Source organism: Callionymus lyra, chromosome 19, assembly GCF_982586985.1.
Source record: "Callionymus lyra chromosome 19, fCalLyr1.hap1.1, whole genome shotgun sequence".
NCBI classification, from domain to species: Eukaryota; Metazoa; Chordata; class Actinopteri; order Syngnathiformes; family Callionymidae; genus Callionymus; species Callionymus lyra.
In genome coordinates this window covers 15304622-15324076 of record NC_141836.1, presented here as the reverse complement: position 1 = coordinate 15324076, position 19455 = coordinate 15304622, and the positions used below count along the sequence as shown (strand labels likewise).

Genomic DNA, 19455 nt, shown 5'->3' with positions numbered 1-19455 from the left:
TGCGCAACAAATAAAGCAGTCAATTAGGCACTGCTGGGATTTGAACCCAGGATCTCCTGTTTACGAGACAGGCACTTTGACAAACTTAGCCACTGCACCATATTCAAAATAGAAAAGTATAGACATCAGGTCAGTTGGAAGATTAACTTGGACAAATTGTTTGCGCAAAAAATAAAGCAGTCAACTAGGCACTGCAGGGATTTGAACCCAGGATCTCCTGTTTACAAGTCAGGCACTTTGACCAACTAAGCTACAGCGCCATTTTTTGTCAAGAAATATACAAACGTTAGGTCAACAGTAAAAGAATATTAACCATGTTTTTTCAACAAAAGACTCAACAAAAAGATTAGTAAATTAGGCATTGTTGGGATTTGAACCCAGGATCTCTCTTTTACTAGACAGGCACTTTGACAAACTTAGCCACTGCACCATATTAAAAAAATAAGTTAAAAATAAAAACACAAGACCAACTGATTATTTTTGATAAAATATTGGAGTAAACAATATTGAAAAAGGAGTGGCTAACTAGGCACTGCTAGGATTTGAACCCAGGATCTCCTGTTTACGAGACAGCATTTTGACCAACTAAGCTACAGCGCCATATTTTGTCAAGAAAAGATGCAAACATTATGTCAATCTACCGAAATAGTGCGTGAGGAAACTGGAGTAAACCATAATAAAGACATATAGAACATTCAAACTCCACACAGAGAGACCCCGAGTCCCCCCGCATCACTTGTCAACTCTACGCAGGTTGTAAGTCGCTAATTCTGTCGAGCAGCTTGTCTTGTCCAGCCTTGAATGATGGCTTCTGAGATTCTTGCTGGAGCGACAGACAGGCGTTTACACGCAGACGGAGAGACCGGCAGTGACGCACTCGTGAACGGTCGAGTGTCACGCTGGTCCTCTGTCAGGACATCTCTCTGCTGTCGCGGCTGATTGGCAGTCGCCCAAAGGTGATGCGAGGGCAACTCCACCACGACGTCTCCTCAATTAATAAGCATTTCAATGGGCAGCAAGTGAGTCACGTGTTAGACGGAGAGACAGCGAATATCTGAAAAAAATAAAAAGTCTACGCTTTCGGCTATTTTCACTCCAGCATATGCTCCAATCTCCACACATCTGGATCAGTACATTTTGAACCGGAGTTTCACAACAACATGAGAGCAATGAAAGCTGGGGAAGTCGCTCCATTTTTCACCTCAAAAATAAAATAGTTTCTTCTCCAGCTGAACATCTGCACAGAAATAATAACCCTCGAGAGGCCCTCACAAACTATTCACTTCGGCAGGAGCGACCAGCTAAGCGTCGGAGACCACATCAAGTCGGTGAACGGCATCAACCTGTCCAAGCTCCGACACGACGAGATCATCAGTCTGCTGAAGAACATCGGGGAGAGGGTGGTGCTGGAGGTGGAGTACGAGCTGCCGCCACTGGGTATGTCGCGGTGCCTGTTTTTTTCAATCAACATCACACAAGTCCTACTTGCACGTCTCCGGCCGCCGTCATCTGTTGCCTGCGGCTCCAGTCCACATCGTTGCAGATCCAGGAATCCATCCTCATGTTTTCCTCTAGAGAGCCAAACACAAAATGAGTCATAATCTGTTCATTACTGTCTATAACATACAAACTCATATCGAAATTGTTTAACGTAAGTCTTTTTATCTTATTTTTTCAGTCCAGACTCCTGCAGGAATCACAACCAAGACCACTGATGTGTGTTTGCTCAAAGAGGGGAATAGTTACGGCTTCGTCATCAGAGGTAAGCAATTAAGATGTTATCAGGGACGTGCGGTCAGTATAGGCAGGTGAGGCAGTGCCTCATCTCTGAAAGCGCAATCCATCACAAACTGGGTTGATACATGCAATTGACGCAGGGTTGCCGTATCTCTGAGTTCACCAATATAAAGCTCACAGATACATTTATTCACCTTGAGTTTCCACAGTCTGGCTGATGTCTTTAACCATTAAAGTTTAATGTTCGTAAGGGTCTTATTTAATACAACCGCAGTGAAAGGGCAAAGTTTGAGGCACACACTAATGAGCCTCATCAAACTACGTAACGTCTCAATTGAGGTGGAGAGACTTTAAAAACAAAAGGAAATACGGTGGACATTCAGGTCAAAGGTTTGTGTTTTCAAAAGTACAAAAATGAGATAAGACTAGGAAAAACACATAAGAATATTTAAAAACTACATATTGGCCTTAAATAAAATATCCTTTACTTTTCTCACTCTCATATCGACCAATTTAATGCTCAATACTTTTCTTTTCATGATAATAAACATCCTTTTTGCGTAAATCTAGCCAATCAAGGAAGGCCCCACGCAATATTAACCAATCAGAAGCAACATAAGGTGTGTCTATCTTTTATTACTGCATCACTACTAGTCCAAAAATAAAAGCAATGTGTGATCGAGTCATCGTCAATTAACAACATTCTAAAACAAATACAGCGCTGACATCTTCTGCTGTCAAGCTAACCGTCACTCGGAATTCTTCACTCTTGAGCCAAATTTAAATCTGGAGAGTTGTCACTAAACTTTACGGTAAATTCCCCAAACGCCATTCGGTAGCAGGAAATAAATGTTCGGCTTTCAAATTAAGAGCATCGAATCAGTTGCGTCTTCCTTGTAATCCTTTACTATCCCAGTCATAATCTATACTGTTTTAAATCCACATTTGTTAATCCTTTTTAAATGATTTATTTATTAATTCTTTTTTTTCTACATTTATTGATTGTTTAAAACAAATTTAGATATTCTTATTATTATCGAAAGGTCTCCGTTCATTAAATATTGGAGGGTAAAGATTTTCAATATATCATTTTAAGTAAAATGATGATTAAAACGTACATATTTCAGCAATGACTCTTATGACAATGTCAAAGATGACATGTTTATGATGCTATAAATCAATATTCATCCACAATTAATGACTGCCATAGATGTAGAAGATGTAGACTAATATCCCACAAAATATCACCATTGAATTGTATATTTTTTAAACAATCTTCATGTGTATGTGAAGAATGCTGATGATATATGAAATAACAAGTAGCCAATTGAATAAGCCACTCTTTTGGGTTCATATACTTGTATATCAACCATGAACCTCACCGCACTGGATGTTATTATAACCTTAATTGATTATTTTCTAATTCAGGAGGTTTCCACGAAGACTGGCGAAGGTCCCGCCCCCTTGTGGTGGCCCATGTCAGGCCCGGTGGTCCAGCAGACAGGTGAGTTAGAAACTCGCATGAATTTTCTTCCTGACTTAATAGAACTTTACTATTATACATGATTTATCCTCGTCTGTAGTGGACTTCTGTTTTTCTAACTTCATCTTCACTCCAAAGTATTAAGTAAATATGCTGAATCTTAAAACTAGTTTAATCTTCTGAATTCAATTCTTAACTACTTGGAAACACATTAATGGCTTTTGAGGAGTTAAAAATGTCCACAGACACTTACACAAAGCTATGAAACTAATTTAAGTTTAAAATATAACACTTTTAACAAGCAAATACCGTGTTTGCAGGTGTCACCTCCATTAGTTGCTCAGCAAAGGCAATTAATAACATACGTAAATAAGCTAGCACCTCAGTCCGGTCAATTAAATCGTCCGAGCGAACCTTGAAAAATCACAAAGGTTCCTAGTGAAATTAGTTGCGTTAATAATAATAATAATTTTGAAGCCTTCATTTTTTTTCTATATTTTCATAAATAATAACAACGGTGAAAAAAAAGAAAAGAAAAAAAAGTTGTTTTTACATTACAAGGAATTTACTACGTAATGTACTACTTTATCTTAACCTTATAATTAATATAAATATGTTTATTACTATTTGTTATTGAAGTGCATTATCCCAATAAGGTTTAAAAGTTTATTCAAGTGTAATTTTGAATTTTTATAGTTAGATTAAAAAAAATAAAATAACAAGGCTGATCTTGTACTATCATAAAAAAACATTTTTAGATTTAAGAAGCATATTTAAGGTCACTTTCCTGTGTTGCTTCTACATGTTCTGATTCTTATATTTCTCAAGCTGAAGTTTGTCCATGAGATTTTACGGGGAATCTTTTGCCAAGTGTCACGGTTTGAGTGTGACAGTCACGCAATTTGAGCCATTCTCACACCACACGTCACACTTGAGATATTTACCCATTAAAAACTCTATCTATTTCGCACCACGCGACCAATCAGAAGCAACATAGTAATATTAATAGGTCTCAGATAATTAAAAATGTCAAAGTTCAGGTTTTGAAATAATATTTAATAACATTTGAATATAGAGAGATTGATAATCAAAACATAATATTTCAGTTCTGATGTGTATTTGTCATTGTCAAAGATGACAGATGACAATGATGAGTTAAATTGCTTTAAATCAATAATCATCTTAACTTTGGATCAATGGCTGCCATAGAGCATGTAGACTATTATCCCACAATATATCATAACAATTTTACAGAAATAATTAATTAAATCATCCTATTTTAGCCATCTTAGTCATATGACATTGTCAAAGATGACTGCTTGATGCTATATCTGGCATGGAGGTGAGGACATATGTCTTATAAAATCGTATAAATCAACATCATGACACTCAGATCTCACTCTTGTAAATTCTTAAACTTGACATCCTGTTTACCCTTCATGTCACCTGGGAGGTGATGCTCATGTGGAACTATTTAATGATTCCGAGAGACTGGAGCTCTGACGGTTGCCTGATCATTACCGATGTTCTCTCCAGAGAGGGCACGTTGAAGGCGGGCGACAGACTATTGAGCATAGACGGGATGCTGTTAAACAGAGAGAAGCACGCCGATGCCCTGACCATGCTGATGCAGAGCGGCCAAGAGGCCGTGTTCCTGATCGAGTATGACGTCTCTGTCATGGGTGAGCACACACACACTTACACACACGGGGGGGAAGGAGGGGAGGCGTGTGAGGGCAGCGTTGGCCAGAGGGCCGCTAACGTCACGGTTTCGGTGTGTGCATGAGAGACGGTGTTGGTGCTGCAGACACCACCAGGGGAGACACCCGGACCAAACGAGGTGTTCATAATCTTTTTTAGTCTCTGGCCTCTCCTGAATCCTAACAGCTAGTTTTCTGATTTAGGTCAACATTTGAAAGCATTAGCATAAGTATGCAAGATTCACTGGGATGAATATATATATTTAAAAGTTCCTTCACATTGTTAATAATTTTTCCTAAGGACATAACAGCATTTTTTGCATCAGATTATAGATTGTCTAGAAGTTGTTTGTTGATCTCTATCGACGGCATCATGTGTTACAGAGGCAGTGCAGAAAGCCTCGGGGCCCCTGATGGTGGAGATTGCGAAGGGTCCCGCTGCTTGTTTGGGGATCAGCCTCACCACGGCAATATACAGAAATAAACAAGTCATAATCATTGACAAGATAAAGGCGGCAAGTGTGGTTGAACGGTTGGTGTTTTCTTCACTTTGTTACACATTCCTGTTTTCCTGCTCTGACCCCAGCTGCTTCCTTTTCGCTCAGGTGCGGAGCCTTGCACGTCGGCGACGTCCTCCTCTCCATCGACGGGACCAACACTGAACACTGCTCGCTGGTGGAGGCCCTGCAGCTTCTGGGCAGCTCGTCTGAGATTGTCAAACTGGAGATTCTGCCAGCCAGTCAGAGCAGACTTCCTGTCCGGCCGCAGGACACAGGTACGTTTTTTTTCTTCGTACAGAAGTCGGTAACTTCATTTGAAAAAGAGTCTTGCACCGAACCGTCGACGGCGAGTTGAGCAGAGAAGAAGCATGTCCTGAATTGATAAAACTAGGGAAGCATACCTCTGCCAAGGAGCTTATAAAACCACAACATTTAATCGTGCAGATCAAATAACTCTGATTAATTATATGTGTGTTGGCTCACGGAAAAAACAAGGTTTGCCCCAAGCAAGATTGAAAACCATCCAGTGACTTATGCTTTAATCTGCAGTAAATCTTACCAACAAATCTTGTAAGTGATTTCTAATGATCAAAAAGAAAACATTTCCCCAGGACTGTCATATGAAAGTTGATTTATTTTAGTGATTTGAAGTCATAAGGAACAAAATCTTATTAAATCCACTATCATTATTGTTCTGTGATTAGATTTATTAGAATTATTCTGTGAATATTATAGAATAATTACAGATACAGAAAATTACTTCTTAGGCCAGGGTCGGGAGATTAAATGATTATTTTATTTATTTTATTAACATTTATTTATACAGGTAATATTTCTTATTGAGACCCAGTGTCTCATTTTCAAGAGAGACCTGTTATGTACCTTACAGGCTCCATTATATACTGTGTGAATCCGTAAATGATGGAAAAAATGTGAACGAACGCTAATATAACAAGAGACAAAATGTAAAGAAAACTATAGTAATTCTATTTATCTATGTATTTTATGTAAAGCTCTCAATGTAAATGACATATATTTGAAGACTTTCTAATCATAAGCAGAGTATCTTGGAGAAAACTATGGGAAAGATAAATGGATCACATCCAAACCCACTGTAGAGGTTCATAGTATTATCTTGGCCCCTCGGTTGTGGAATTATAACAGAGGAAAAGTATCGGGGGAAACGTCACAAGCTATTTTACCTTGAGCTGTAAAAAGCGTTGTTCATTGTGTGCGTGCTCAAGCCGAACACAATCCTCTGCCTTCGGTTAAGCTCTGGCCCTCTTGTTACTATCGTCATGGAGGCACACACAGAAATACACACAGTGCTGTCGGGGTCTTATTTCTGGATCAGCAGCTGCTGGGGCTGCCTAACATGGAGAGAATCACACAGCAGCATGAAGAGGAGCAGAAATGCCGACTTTGTCCTTTTCCGGGTCAACAAACCCACATACATTCCTCTCTTCATTCTTATGCACGGGTTCTGATTTCAGTGATTTTCCAGCACATTGCAGGCGCTGATGTTCAACAACTCTTATCCCTTCAAGATGACGTTTCGGTTGTAAAACTTTTTCTTTCTGATTCTTTCATCTACTTCATCCTCAAAGGATGAGCGGTGATAATGAGATGCAATTGGTCTAATCTCCGGGAGGGATTTAAGAGGGGGGGCTGATACGTCCACTCAGAAGTGAGGAGTTGCTGTTTCTCCACTTCTGCCGGTGCGGGTCCAAAAACATCCTGGAAAGCTTGCTTTTCCGTGGGCTAAGCCTAAGCTTCCACCGGCTTTTGACTGGTTTGATGAGTGGAGATAGTGACTGGGACCTTGAGCAGAGGCCGGACTTTCTTCTGCATGATTACGAAATGCTAACGGTTTTGGATTTAAACCAGCCTCAGTGGACTGGCGATCGCCTCAAATGCTGCCGCATGTATGTTCACCACAAATCCCCCCCCCCCCCCCCCCCCATCTATCCATGTGAGCAACTCGTCACAGATTAGACCCCGCAAGAGCCAGCAGAAAGGATTACCGTCACATGCTACGTTTCGACGACACATTTATGAATCCGAGGAAGGATGTAAATGACGTAGGTGTGTGTCAAACAGCAGGGGGCGGCTGTTCTTCTAATACTGCTTAGTTTTAAACTACAAACTCAATTAATGACGCGAGGTAAATCACCACGGCTTAGTTAAGAGACACAAAGGTTGGCTCGGGATGTGAATTGGGCGACTTTTGGAGCCGAAGATTAATATTTAAATCCTCTTTGAACCTTAATAGGCGGAGGCTGTGTGTTTATTAGTTGTCACTCTGGATGAAGGTGTCAGGTCATGTCTTGTAAGTCTAAGTTCTGAATGACTATCAACCAATATTTAATGCTTCATTGACACCAATATGATTGCACTTCATCTACGCTAGCTTAGCATCAGCGATGATGGTTGAATCTATGACTTTAGGCTTTGACATATTTTTTATCTTAAACCAATGTAAGGTAAGGTAAGGTAAAACTTTATTCATCCCTCAGGAGTTGGATGTTGGATTGACCTCAGTAATGTAATAAAGGTTTATGTTTTGAAGAGAAACTTCTTGGACTTTTCTGGTGTATATTTTAATTACCAATATAATAATATGTGACTGGACTTTCTCTTTGTAGTAAATTTATCTTCTCCAAATAAGATAAATGCCCTTTTTAGTCGACAACTATCTTATAACTGCATTTGCTTTATTAGATTCTTTATAAATATTTTACCAAGCGCCCCATAAATGTACGCTTTATGTAACAAGAGACTATATGTAACATACATAAACTGGTTTATTTATTTTTTGGATTAATTGTTTTAATGGATGTTGAGGTATTTTGCTAAACTACCTGTCATTGTTTGTTTTTTTCACTAATATTTACACAGTTATTTTTAAAAAAAAATGGTGGCTAAAAGGCAAAATGTAATCCTTTTACTCTACACAATCCCTAACATTCTTACACAATTTCTCTCTTTATAGTTTCAATAAATATACATGTAAATTAAAGTTATGACTGGATAGATGTTTTCATCTTCCGTAAGAGGTGTGAAGGTCATTTACAATGTTAAGCTAAAACTAAATTAAGGGGATGAATAATATAAGTGAGTAATTCAATTAAACATTTTTAAATACATAAAACCATTTTATTATTTTATTGTTGCCAAGGTGACATTATTTGAGACATAAATCAAATACTCACACAAGACGATGTCCTAAATTTGATTGGTAGATGTTATAGGATTGTTTGTTTTTTTCACAAGTTTTACAAAATTAAGCTTCATATCTTCCTCAGAAAAAAACTACTTGTAACTCTAAGAAATCAAAGATTTTATTCAAAGATTAGCTTTCACCTTATCTTCATACATAATACGAAATCATCTTTATTAGAATTAGTTCTCTCTGGCAGAAATATTTCAGGGCAAACTAATTTTAGCCGTGAAGGAATCAAGCAATCAGCTGTTTTCAATCAAGGTCAAACCTCCAAAGTGTGATTCCCTCTGTGATGCCCCGTCATGCAGGTCCGCTCCATCTTTGCACGTCTTTCACTAGAAAATGAAATCATGAACTTGGTCCAATCTGTTTTCTGGAAGCTTGCTCATAAACGTAAGTTCCTTTTGTTGCCACTTGTAAACTCCTTATCTAGGGACGTGGGCGGCTCTTATCTGACGCCATCAATTCTCTAAATATCAGTTACACTGCTGTGATTATCCTCCAGGCCCGGAGTGTTGCTATTTCAGACGTGCATGAATGAATGAAACATGCTTCCATCTGCATGTGTTTTTTTTTTTTTGTCCCTCTCTGTGCAGTCAAAGTCCAGAAGAGCAGCCATCACCACTGGGACCAGAGCGGCAACTACTGCCACCCCCCGCATGCCAGCCATGCCAAGACATGGAGCAGCCCTCACCACCAGCAGGACCCCTGCAAACGTAAGTGTCAAGTAGAGGCCATTCATTTTTTATTTATTTCTTTTTCCCAGGAGGTCATCAGTCGCTGTCGTTGTGTCTCTTTGCTTAGTCTGACTCTTGATGGAAACAGCACTGTGTCTTTCAGCCGTGGTGAGTGGTGGCTTCTCCCCTTCCTCCACAGCCACCTCGGGCTTCAGCAGCCAGGGGAGCAGCACCCTGCCGTGTCCCATCGCTCCCACAGCGCCCACCAGCCCTCGAGCCTCCACGGGGAGGAGGCGGACCAGGAAGAAGGACCACAAGAGCTCACGTACGACGAAACTCGCCCGTCTCTGCACATTATCGACTGTTTTCTGTGCCAATCTTATTGATAATTGATCAATTTCATTGAGGTTTTTAGATGTATTTTTAAAAGAATTCATAATGTACTGCAACAGTTTAAGGAGTGTATCAAGTCTCTGATCCCTTACTGTATGTCTATTCTAGACTGTATGTCTATTTAGTTTAAAGGTACATAGTTTTACTCATGAAAACTGGTTTTCTTCCTCGTGGGTCGTGTGTCATAAATCGAGTTTAGAAAACGTTTTTTTATTTTTTTTATTCAAGATTCTCTGGATAGAGATATTTAAGTGAAATATATTAAATTATATGGGGGGAAAAATGAACATGAAATTAATTTTGCTAAATAACATTTCATTTTGAGAGACTTTTCCTTGATTTTCTGGAACTCCTGTTGTGTTCTCAGTTTTATCTTGATGTTTAAAATATATGCTTTATTGAATATTGTTTTGATTGTTTAAGCGCTTTGTGACCCTGGTCTAGAAAAGCGCTATACAAATAAGAATGACTAACTTTACTTACTTGCATAAATGTGATTATAAAATGTCAAGAAAAATACATTTCTGTATTCGTTGATGGCTTTGCCAAATGAAACGCAGGCACACGACATTTAAAAGCAAACAAAAGGTTGGTAAAAGACGAACTAAAGAACTTACAGAAGCAGTTCTTAGAATAAATTTTTTTTTTTGATGTTTTGAATTCCTCAAAGTGGAATGTGTCTTCAATAAATAACATGACCAGAAGCTTCTTCGCTGAAGTCATGATCTTCCGTCTCAGTTTAGTGTGTAATGTAATTTATTTAATGAGGTTGACAGTCCAGGAGCTCATTAGAACTGTTTGATATTGTATATAATAAGTCCCTTTTCTCTCTCCCCCCCCCCCCCAACAAAACATGAGTGACACAAACCCTGATAGCTGACTCACTCTCTCTGCTTCCCTGCTGTCTCTGCTGCTGCACGTCTTTCCTCTCTATGTTCATCCCTCTTTTCTCCCCCCTCCACCCCTCAGTGTCCCTGACGTCCAGCTCGGTGGGTCCAGGAGGTCAGGTTTTCCACGTGGAGACCAGCGAGATCGTCCTGAGGGGGGACCCACTCACAGGTTTCGGGCTCCAACTGCAAGGGGGAGTCTTCGCCACAGAAACCCTGTCGGCCCCTCCGGTGATCCGCTTCATCGAGCCTGACAGCCCGGCCGAAAGGTACAAAAAAATCCAACATAATTAGGAAACACTCGGAGTCACCTTCAATCCGGGCGAGCTAATTGTCATGTGGGGCTAATTTTAACTGACGTGTCGGAGATTGTTTCCTCTAAAGGCGGGAGAAACTGGAGCAGCCTTTTCTCTCAATCTGCTCCACAATACCGGAGCGAGCCGAAAGATTAGCTGCAGCGAGATTATAATCTGTCAGGGGAAGAAGAAAAGACAGTGGTTTTGCTGAAATTATGCATTCACGCCTTTTTGTTTCTGCAGTGCTATAGACAAAAGCAGCCGCTTGACAGGTGGAAGATAACTGTCTGTACTTATGTGACTTATACTTCCTTTCTGTCAGTCACATTGTCAAATTAGTGTCAAAAAATTAGAGCTGGTTAAATAATAGAAACAAATTAAATTCAAGTTATGGGATTAGTTTGATGAGAAGTAAATCTTTATTTTCTAATACTTTTGCTCTATTATCCTGTCATGTTGTCTCTAATGTTTATACCTTACATCAATCGGCTTGAAGAGAAACTAATGTGTTGATTTGAGTGTGTAAACTTAAATAAATAGATGGATATATAAACTCTATTGATCCTTCTGGAGGTCTCTAGAGAAGATGAGAGAAGATGGATTTATAAAAACAAGGAAAAAGTGCAATTAAAAGAACAAATTGCAACAAGAAAAGTAACGCAAAGAAAAGGATACAAATATTAATATGGAATAGAATCATCTTTTCCCTCCACTCCTGCCCCCAAACTTAGAATTAAACAGCCTAATAGCACAAGGAATGAATGAGTCCCTGAGTCTATTAGTGTTGCATCTGGGGAGGAGTTTGTACAAAAGTCTCTTTTCATTGAAATAGTTACAGAAAATGTGCTTATGCCCCGCCCACTGAAAACACATTTTTTTATATGAATTATAAGACAAGATGATAAATCTTGTTTACTATAGCCACACCTTCTGTTATGGGCTACGGTTTGTCACGGCTCGTCATCAACCCACGAAAGTCTCCATCTCCAAGGGACTTGTTGTATAAAAAAAGCGGGGCGAGATTACAACTGGCTGGAGGAGATGTGACGTCATTATTACATATCATAATTGACTACGCTTGCGTAATCTCATGTTCGCAGAGTAATAAATTCAAAACATATTTTATTTTAAGATCAAATGTCCCCTCATGAGAATGTCTCTTGAATTTTTATAAATTTTTGTAAAAATGTAATTGAATATGACACCATACGTTCATTACAAAAATTAAATGATGGGGTGTTTCATCTAATCGCCCTATTATCGTTATTGCCGTTGTTGAACTATTTGTCTCTGTGTTTGTGAAGGTGTGGCCTCCTGCAGGTCGGAGACCGAGTGCTGTCGATCAACGGGATCCCGACCGAAGATGGCACTTTGGAGGAGGCTCACCAGCTGCTCAGAGACTGTGCGCTGTCCAATAAGGTCACGGTGGAGATAGAGTTTGATATTGCAGGTAGAAATCAATGTGTATATATATATGTGTGTATGTATGTAGTAACATTTTCTAATGCAACTTCCTTTCATTCAGAGTCCGTGGTGCCCAGTAGTGGAACCTTCCATGTCAAGCTGCCTGTGAGAAGAGGGGTGGAGCTGGGCATCACTATCAGTGGTGAGTGTGCAGGTCTCATCTCGGCCACTATGGGGCAGTGTTGCTCAATGATAGCGGGGAGCACCGTCTTCTGAGGCGTCGCATTATTTTGGTTTGTACAAAAATAGCCTCGAATGAAGGGTGACACTCGGTTACGAGTAGTGATATCCTCTTTCCTACGAACCTCATTAAATGCTCCCTCGTGTTTACACTCTCCATTATACGTGGAAGAAATAATCAGGAAAGCCATTTGTAGATTCACTTTATGTAAGACACATTTTTCCATAGTGAAATTAAAGGAAGAAATTTGGTTAGCTATTTTTAATGTTTTTAAACTACAAGTGGTAAGTTCTGCCATTTTATGCCCTTGAAGTTACAGTTGGACCTTTTAAAACCTTTTTAGTTTTTGAACTTTATTGGTTTATAACATGGTAACCGGTGGTAAAGTTGTGCAAGAACTAATGAATCCTATAATATGATGTAGGAACTTGCATGATGGAATCACTGGCTCCTTCCAGAGTTTAAATTATGACAGCTGCTGATTAAAGAAACCGTGTCTTTGTTGTGGTCAAAACAAGTGTCACCGGGTGGTCTGTGAAAGTTAGACATGAATCTGGATTTGACTAATAATATTTTTAGTATCAAGAGCATCATGAAATTGATCAACATTTAAGATTTTTAACGAAGGTTTTAGGTTCTTAACAGATCCTTTTAAACACATATTGACAAATCTCTAGTACTTTCCCTAGAGTTTAAAATGTACATGTTCCGATCCTATAAATGGGTTATTCTTACAAAACCAGACTTGGATTATCTTTTCATTTTATTAAAATTATTTCTGCTGTTTGATTACAACAATAATCCTTATTGTCTTTGTTCCGTCAGCGAGCAAGAAACCTGAAAAGCCTTTGATCATCTCTGAAATCCGAAAAGGCAGTATAGCACACAGGTGAGTGTGTATCTTATCAGGTTAAAAAAAAATCAAGTGTTATTATATGACTGATGGAAGTAGACCAGTAGGGCAGAGCTGCTGGACTTGACAAGAGCTCGGGTGTTGATGAGGGTCATCAGAGACTAACGCCTGTTAATTGTTGTCATCCCGGGTCAGAACCGGCACCCTGGAGCCCGGAGACCGACTGCTGGCCATCGACAGCGTGCGACTGGAGAACTGCTCCAAGGAGGACGCCATGCACGTCCTGCAGCAGGCCGAGGACATGGTTAAACTCCGGATTCAAAAAGACGAGGATAACATCGGTACTGCCGCGTCGCTTGTTATGAAACTTCCTGCGAAAAACCCTCAGTTATGTTTGTTGTTCGACTGTGTCCAGACGAGCTGGAGATGTCGGGTTCAATCATCTACACGGTCGAGCTGAAGCGTTACAACGGACCTCTAGGAATCACAATATCTGGGACAGAGGAGCCCTTTGACCCCATCGTCATCTCCGGCCTCACCAAGAAAGGTCTCGCGGAGAGGTGAGCTAAAGGAAGCGACAAGTGGGCCTCAGATGAGACGTCCTTTTAAAGCGATGTGACACTTGAACCGGGCCTAACGGACGGAGGAGAGGACACGCCGCCCCGCCTGAGTTCTGTTTTTCCTTTTAAATAACAATAAGCCTCATTGTGCGCGTTGGCAGTGGGACAGTTGTTCTGGTCATGCTGACTGTCTGGCGTCTCCGTCTCCACTTCTTACCCCCTTGCAGGACTGGAGCCATTCACATCGGGGACCGTGTCCTGGCCATTAATGGGGTCAGTCTGAAAGGAAAACCGCTGAGCGAAGCGATTCACCTCCTGCAGATGGCCGGAGAGTCGGTTACGTTAAAGATAAAGAAGCAACCGGACAGTATGTTGACCACACGTATACACATATATATCAAACAATGGCTGAGTGAAAACACTCTGCAGCTAAATGTGGACAAAACTGAAACTCTGTCAGTCTGTCAAACTGAGCCTGAGAAACCTGGGTGTTGTATTTGATAAAGACATGTCTCTAGTTCAACACTGCAGAAAACTGACCAGAAACTGTTTCCTTCAACTGAGAAAAATCTCTAAACTTAGGAAGGATGTTGTCGGAACATGATCTGGAGCTTGTAATCCATGCGTTTGTTTCTTCTCGCCTGGACTATTGTAACAGTTTGTTTTCATGTCTAAACAAGAAGGAGCTGTGTCGCCTGCAGTTGATTCAGAACTCTGCAGCGAGAATTCTGACCCGCTCAAGTAGAAGAACTCACATTTCTCCGATCCTTAAAACTCTTCACTGGCTTCCAGTTTCTTTCAGGATCAACTTTAAAATTCTGGTTCTTACTTTCAGATTTATTCATGGTCAGGCTCCTCCTTACATCAGTGATCTGATCCAGCCTTACACCCCAGCTCGGGCTCTTAGGTCTATGGATCAGAATCTACTGATGGTTCCTGAACACGCTTCAGGACCAGAGGAAAGAAATCCTTCCTGACTGTTGCTCCTAAGCTTTGGAACGATCTTCTTTTCTCTTTGCGCTTGATGGAGTCTACTGACTCCTTTAAGAAACATCTTAAGACGTTTTTATTTGTTCAGGCTTTTCCTTGATTTTCTGGAACTCCTGTTGTGTTATCAGTTTTATCTTGACCTTTTAAGTATATACTTTATTGAATATTGTTTTGATTGTTTAAGCGCTTTGTGACCCTGGTCCGGAAAAGCGCTATACAAATAAAAATGACTTACTTACTTACTTACACCTTTTTGAAGAGGTTTCATAATTGCCATTTAGATTTACTCAAGGACTAGAGGGCGAGTTTCACTAAAAAGACATTAATCTGAAAACGATTCCAAACATCATGTCTCCTAAAACAATCGAGTTTGTTTGTATTCCCTTCAGCCCTTTACTTTCATGCTTTACACCTCCAGAGTGTGAACGCCGGCGCCCCCCCGACAGAGAAGCTGGATTTCTGAGTGACCCGGAGGACGAGTTAACGGACTACCAGAAGACCTTCAAACATTCAGACATCTACGCCGCCACTGTCCCGAGCATAGACTCCGCTCTGAGCTCCTGGGACGGATCAGGGTGCGACGCCGGCTACACTAGTCAAGGTAGGATCTAGACCCAGCATTTCTTCCTACTTCACAATTCAGATTTTGTCTTTTCCTTTCAGGAACTTTCACTTATAAATCGCCCGATTTATTTCTAAACCCAAACGAGTGGAGACGAACCAAGCACAGGAGCCAGAATAGCTCCAGTTCGGGGGGTCTTGCCCATCACTCTGCTCTATACGGTGGTGGGTTCTCAGATGATGAGTGGGACAAGATACCGGGGTAAGAATGACAAACTTTTGTGCAAGATTTACTTCATATGATCTTTACATGACCTCCATATTGACAAGATAAAAGATTACATCATCTACAGAATGTTCTTGTGATGAACATGATGTTAACATGACATTTATATAGTCCAAGTAATAAATATAATGATCACTTGATATACATTAAGTTTTTGTGATAAGCATAATGTTCACATGCATACGCATAAATAGTCACATGCCATGCATAAATGATCACATGACATTCATAGTTATTGTGACAAACATGAAATGGTTAAATTGCATTTGTAGAGTTCTAGTAATAAATACAATGATCACTTGACCTGCATAAAGTTTTTGTAATTGGCATAAAGTTCACATGGCATGCATAAATTATGACATGGCATTCATAAATGATAACCTGACATGCATAATGTTGTTGTTATGAGCATAATGTTCACATGAAATGCATATATGATCATATGACATAAATGTTCTGGCAATAAACATGATGTTCACATGACATAGAGTTCTAGTAATAAATATAATAATCATTTTACATGCATAAAGGTTTTGTTATAAGCATAATATTTACATGACATGCATAAATGATCACATGACATTTAGAGTTCTAGTAATAAATATAATGTTCACATGACTTGCATAAATTATGGCATTCATAAATGATCACCTGACATTCATAATGTTCTTATTATAAGCATAATGTTGACATGCATAAATGATCACATGACATTTATAGAGTTCTAGTAATAAATATAATGTTCACATGACTTGCATAAATTATGACATGGCATTCATAGTGTTTAGTGATAAACCTAATGTCCCATGACATGCATACATTATCATATGAGATTTATAGAGTTCTAGTAATTCATATAATGATTACATGACATGCATGATGTTCTTGCGCTAAACATGATGTTCACATGACATGCATAAATGTTTACAGGACATTTATAGAGTTCTAGTAATACATCTAAAGATCACATGGCATGCATGATGTTCTTGCGCTAAACATGATGTTCACATGACGAGCATAACTGTTCACATGACATGCATAAATAATGATATGGCATTCATAGTGTTCTTGTGATGAATATGACAAAAAATATTTTTTACATAACGTGTAAGTGATCAGGGGACGTGTATAAATTGAGGGTTGCATAACATTGTAATGAAAAAAGTATGGAAATTACATTACATTTGATGGTATTATTATTATTAAATAGTGGGGGTTTTTTCTGACGTTTAGAAAAAAAACTCATCTTGTACATTGTTCTCCATCAAGTTCACTTTTCCAAACTGTTGTTTATTTGTTTCTTTCTCAGGTATTCTCTCTCACACCTGCTTTACTAATTGCCCACAAGCTCTTAGGTGGTTTCCATATTTGTATCATCCCTTAGATCACCTCTAGAGCCCAAAAGAAACCTCCAATCTTGAAATCCTTTTGCCCTTTTTTGTCATAAAAGTTGTGGGAACTGTGTCCTTTTAGGGGGTGGACTATCTTTCAAAGCTTTAACTACTCATACATCCGCATACATGTCCCCTTCATGTCTTCACCGAGGATCCTCCCTTCACTCTTCCACTCATTTCCCAAGGCTGCGTTTGAATGCAGCTCTGGCGCCGACACTGCAGGGCCGCTCTCACGTTCTGGTTCCCGCATTGTCGCAGATTCATCAGCCCGCCTCGTTGCCGGGGTACTTTAAACCAGGACGACAGCTTCTGGTCCCAGGCCTTGCAGGACCTGGAGACCTGTGGCCAATCCGAGATTCTCAGGGAGCTGGAGGTACGTCTGTGTTTTTTTTTTTCCTCTCCGTCCGATTAGACGCGTGTCAGCAGAAATGACAGTGTCAGCTGAGGTATTACGATAATCCAGGATATAATCTGTGATTAAATCTGGCGAGATGAGCGGGAAAGGGCAGCGGCTGCCAGGCCGACCCAAGATGCCTCGTCCAGATTTCTACCGCCAACCTCACACAACCTTTTCCTTGTGCTCTTCTAGGCCTCCATGTCGAGCAGCGCTCTTAGTCTGTATCTCGAGGAGACCAAGGCCAGCGACGACTCCATGTTTCCGCCCGAAATAAGTCCCATAAAAAGAGAAGAATTCCACATAAAGTCTAATGTCAAGAGCCGCCTCGATGCCTCACTGCGGAACAGAGACGGGACACCACGGCCGTCTGATGCCTTGTCACCGACTAACCTGGCTCTGCACAAGGTACAACCTTTGAGCCATTAGGTTGTCTTTTCAGGACCCTCAGCAAACTCATTTCTTTGACCAATAATAATCTCTAGTCGTCCGACCCGGTAGGCCGTTGGGCAGATTTCATGCGGTCCGTGATTTACTTTATTCAGTTTCCTATTCTGTATCAGAATTTAAAACAAATAAACATTTTCTAAATGGTAAAAATAATATTTTCTTTAATATCACACTAGCTTTTTATATGATTAATTGCTGATGCTAATTCTTAAATGCAGAACTGTCTGAGTGAACAATTCTGTGATTCATATATTGAACTTCTGGATTATATAACTATTGGTATAATGTCACTTTTTAAATTTAGTTCCCACTTGTAAGTAATTAATTTTTATTTATATAGCGCTTTTCAAGACCAGGGTCACAACGCACTTAAACGATCAAAACTATATTTAATAAAGTATATACTTTAAAGGTCAAGATAAAACTAATAACACAACAGGAGTTCCAGAAAATCAAGGAAAAGCCTGAACAAATAAAAACCGTGGCCCTCTTTGGAAAAAAAAAAAAGTTTTGACAATGCCAACTTAGCCCAAAACCCTTATTTTTCTTTTCTTTAACCACTTCTAGTACAGAAAGTAAATCATTTCATCAGGTGTTGTGAAGTGTTTGGTCAGCGGAAACTGCTTCTTGAAAGTCCGTAGGAAATGTTCCGGATTCCTTCCATGTCGTTGCATCTTTCACTTTGATTGATTCATGCATCGCTTGAACTGGACCCACCGGGCGTCCGGCAGAGTCTGGGCGTATAGCATAGAATTCTAATTATGGTGAAGGTGTTGATTGATGCTCACTGAGAAGCAAAGCCACGGACCAACGCTGTGCGTCACCCACCAATGTTTTCCATGCGCTCTCAGGTGACCGTCGTGAAAGACCTCGACACCCGTGACTTTGGCTTCAGCGTGTCGGACGGGCTCCTGGAAAAGGGTGTTTTTGTCAACATGATCCGGCCCGAGGGTCCCGCCGACCGTGCCGGGCTCAGATCTTTTGACAGGATCCTTCAGGTGAAGCTTGTTATGCATTCATCATAGTATTGACTTTTTAAGTGTTGTGACGGTTCAGTTTTCCTCTACAGTTGCATCTACTTGATAAACAGTGTTTTAATTTGACATTAAGTATTTTTTGTTTTCCCCAAATTGAATAAAATAGAAGTCATTCAAGTAAATTAAATTAAATTAACCTTTCTCAGGCCAGATTGATCTCCAGAGTCTAATCATTAGTTTCTGGTTCCTTTTATAAAGGAATTCCAAATGTTTGTTTTGGTAACAGACCAACGTAGATCACACGACCATCTTGGATTAAAATAATAATTTGGAATTTGATAAAAATGTGTTTGTCAATCAACTTGGATATCAACATGTAATTCATACCAATATTTCTATTTCTATTTCAATAAGTACAATTTGTGGCTAAAAAAACAAAAAAAACTCAG

General features: G+C 39.8%; 1 protein-coding gene and 1 non-coding gene across 2 annotated transcripts in view; one reads left to right on the top strand and one right to left on the bottom strand.

Annotated features, from left to right (window-relative positions):
* The window catches only part of LOC148059698 (glutamate receptor-interacting protein 2-like), a 29494-nt gene that overhangs the window by 6360 nt on the left and 3679 nt on the right, over positions 1–19455 (top strand). The window contains exons 4-23 of the mRNA XM_087781947.1: positions 1292–1437; positions 1679–1762; positions 3166–3241; positions 4757–4902; positions 5305–5452; positions 5526–5695; positions 9240–9359; positions 9484–9645; positions 10683–10869; positions 12201–12346; positions 12422–12502; positions 13367–13430; positions 13590–13735; positions 13810–13954; positions 14182–14321; positions 15363–15545; positions 15608–15767; positions 17444–17558; positions 17775–17987; positions 18881–19027. Of these exons, the coding sequence (XP_087638073.1) occupies positions 1292–1437; positions 1679–1762; positions 3166–3241; positions 4757–4902; positions 5305–5452; positions 5526–5695; positions 9240–9359; positions 9484–9645; positions 10683–10869; positions 12201–12346; positions 12422–12502; positions 13367–13430; positions 13590–13735; positions 13810–13954; positions 14182–14321; positions 15363–15545; positions 15608–15767; positions 17444–17558; positions 17775–17987; positions 18881–19027 (2779 nt within the window). The remainder of the gene's footprint in view (positions 1–1291; positions 1438–1678; positions 1763–3165; positions 3242–4756; positions 4903–5304; positions 5453–5525; positions 5696–9239; positions 9360–9483; positions 9646–10682; positions 10870–12200; positions 12347–12421; positions 12503–13366; positions 13431–13589; positions 13736–13809; positions 13955–14181; positions 14322–15362; positions 15546–15607; positions 15768–17443; positions 17559–17774; positions 17988–18880; positions 19028–19455) is intronic.
* On the bottom strand, positions 187–260 carry trnat-ugu (transfer RNA threonine (anticodon UGU)). Its single transcript has one exon. It is a non-coding gene; the product is annotated as a tRNA-Thr (tRNA).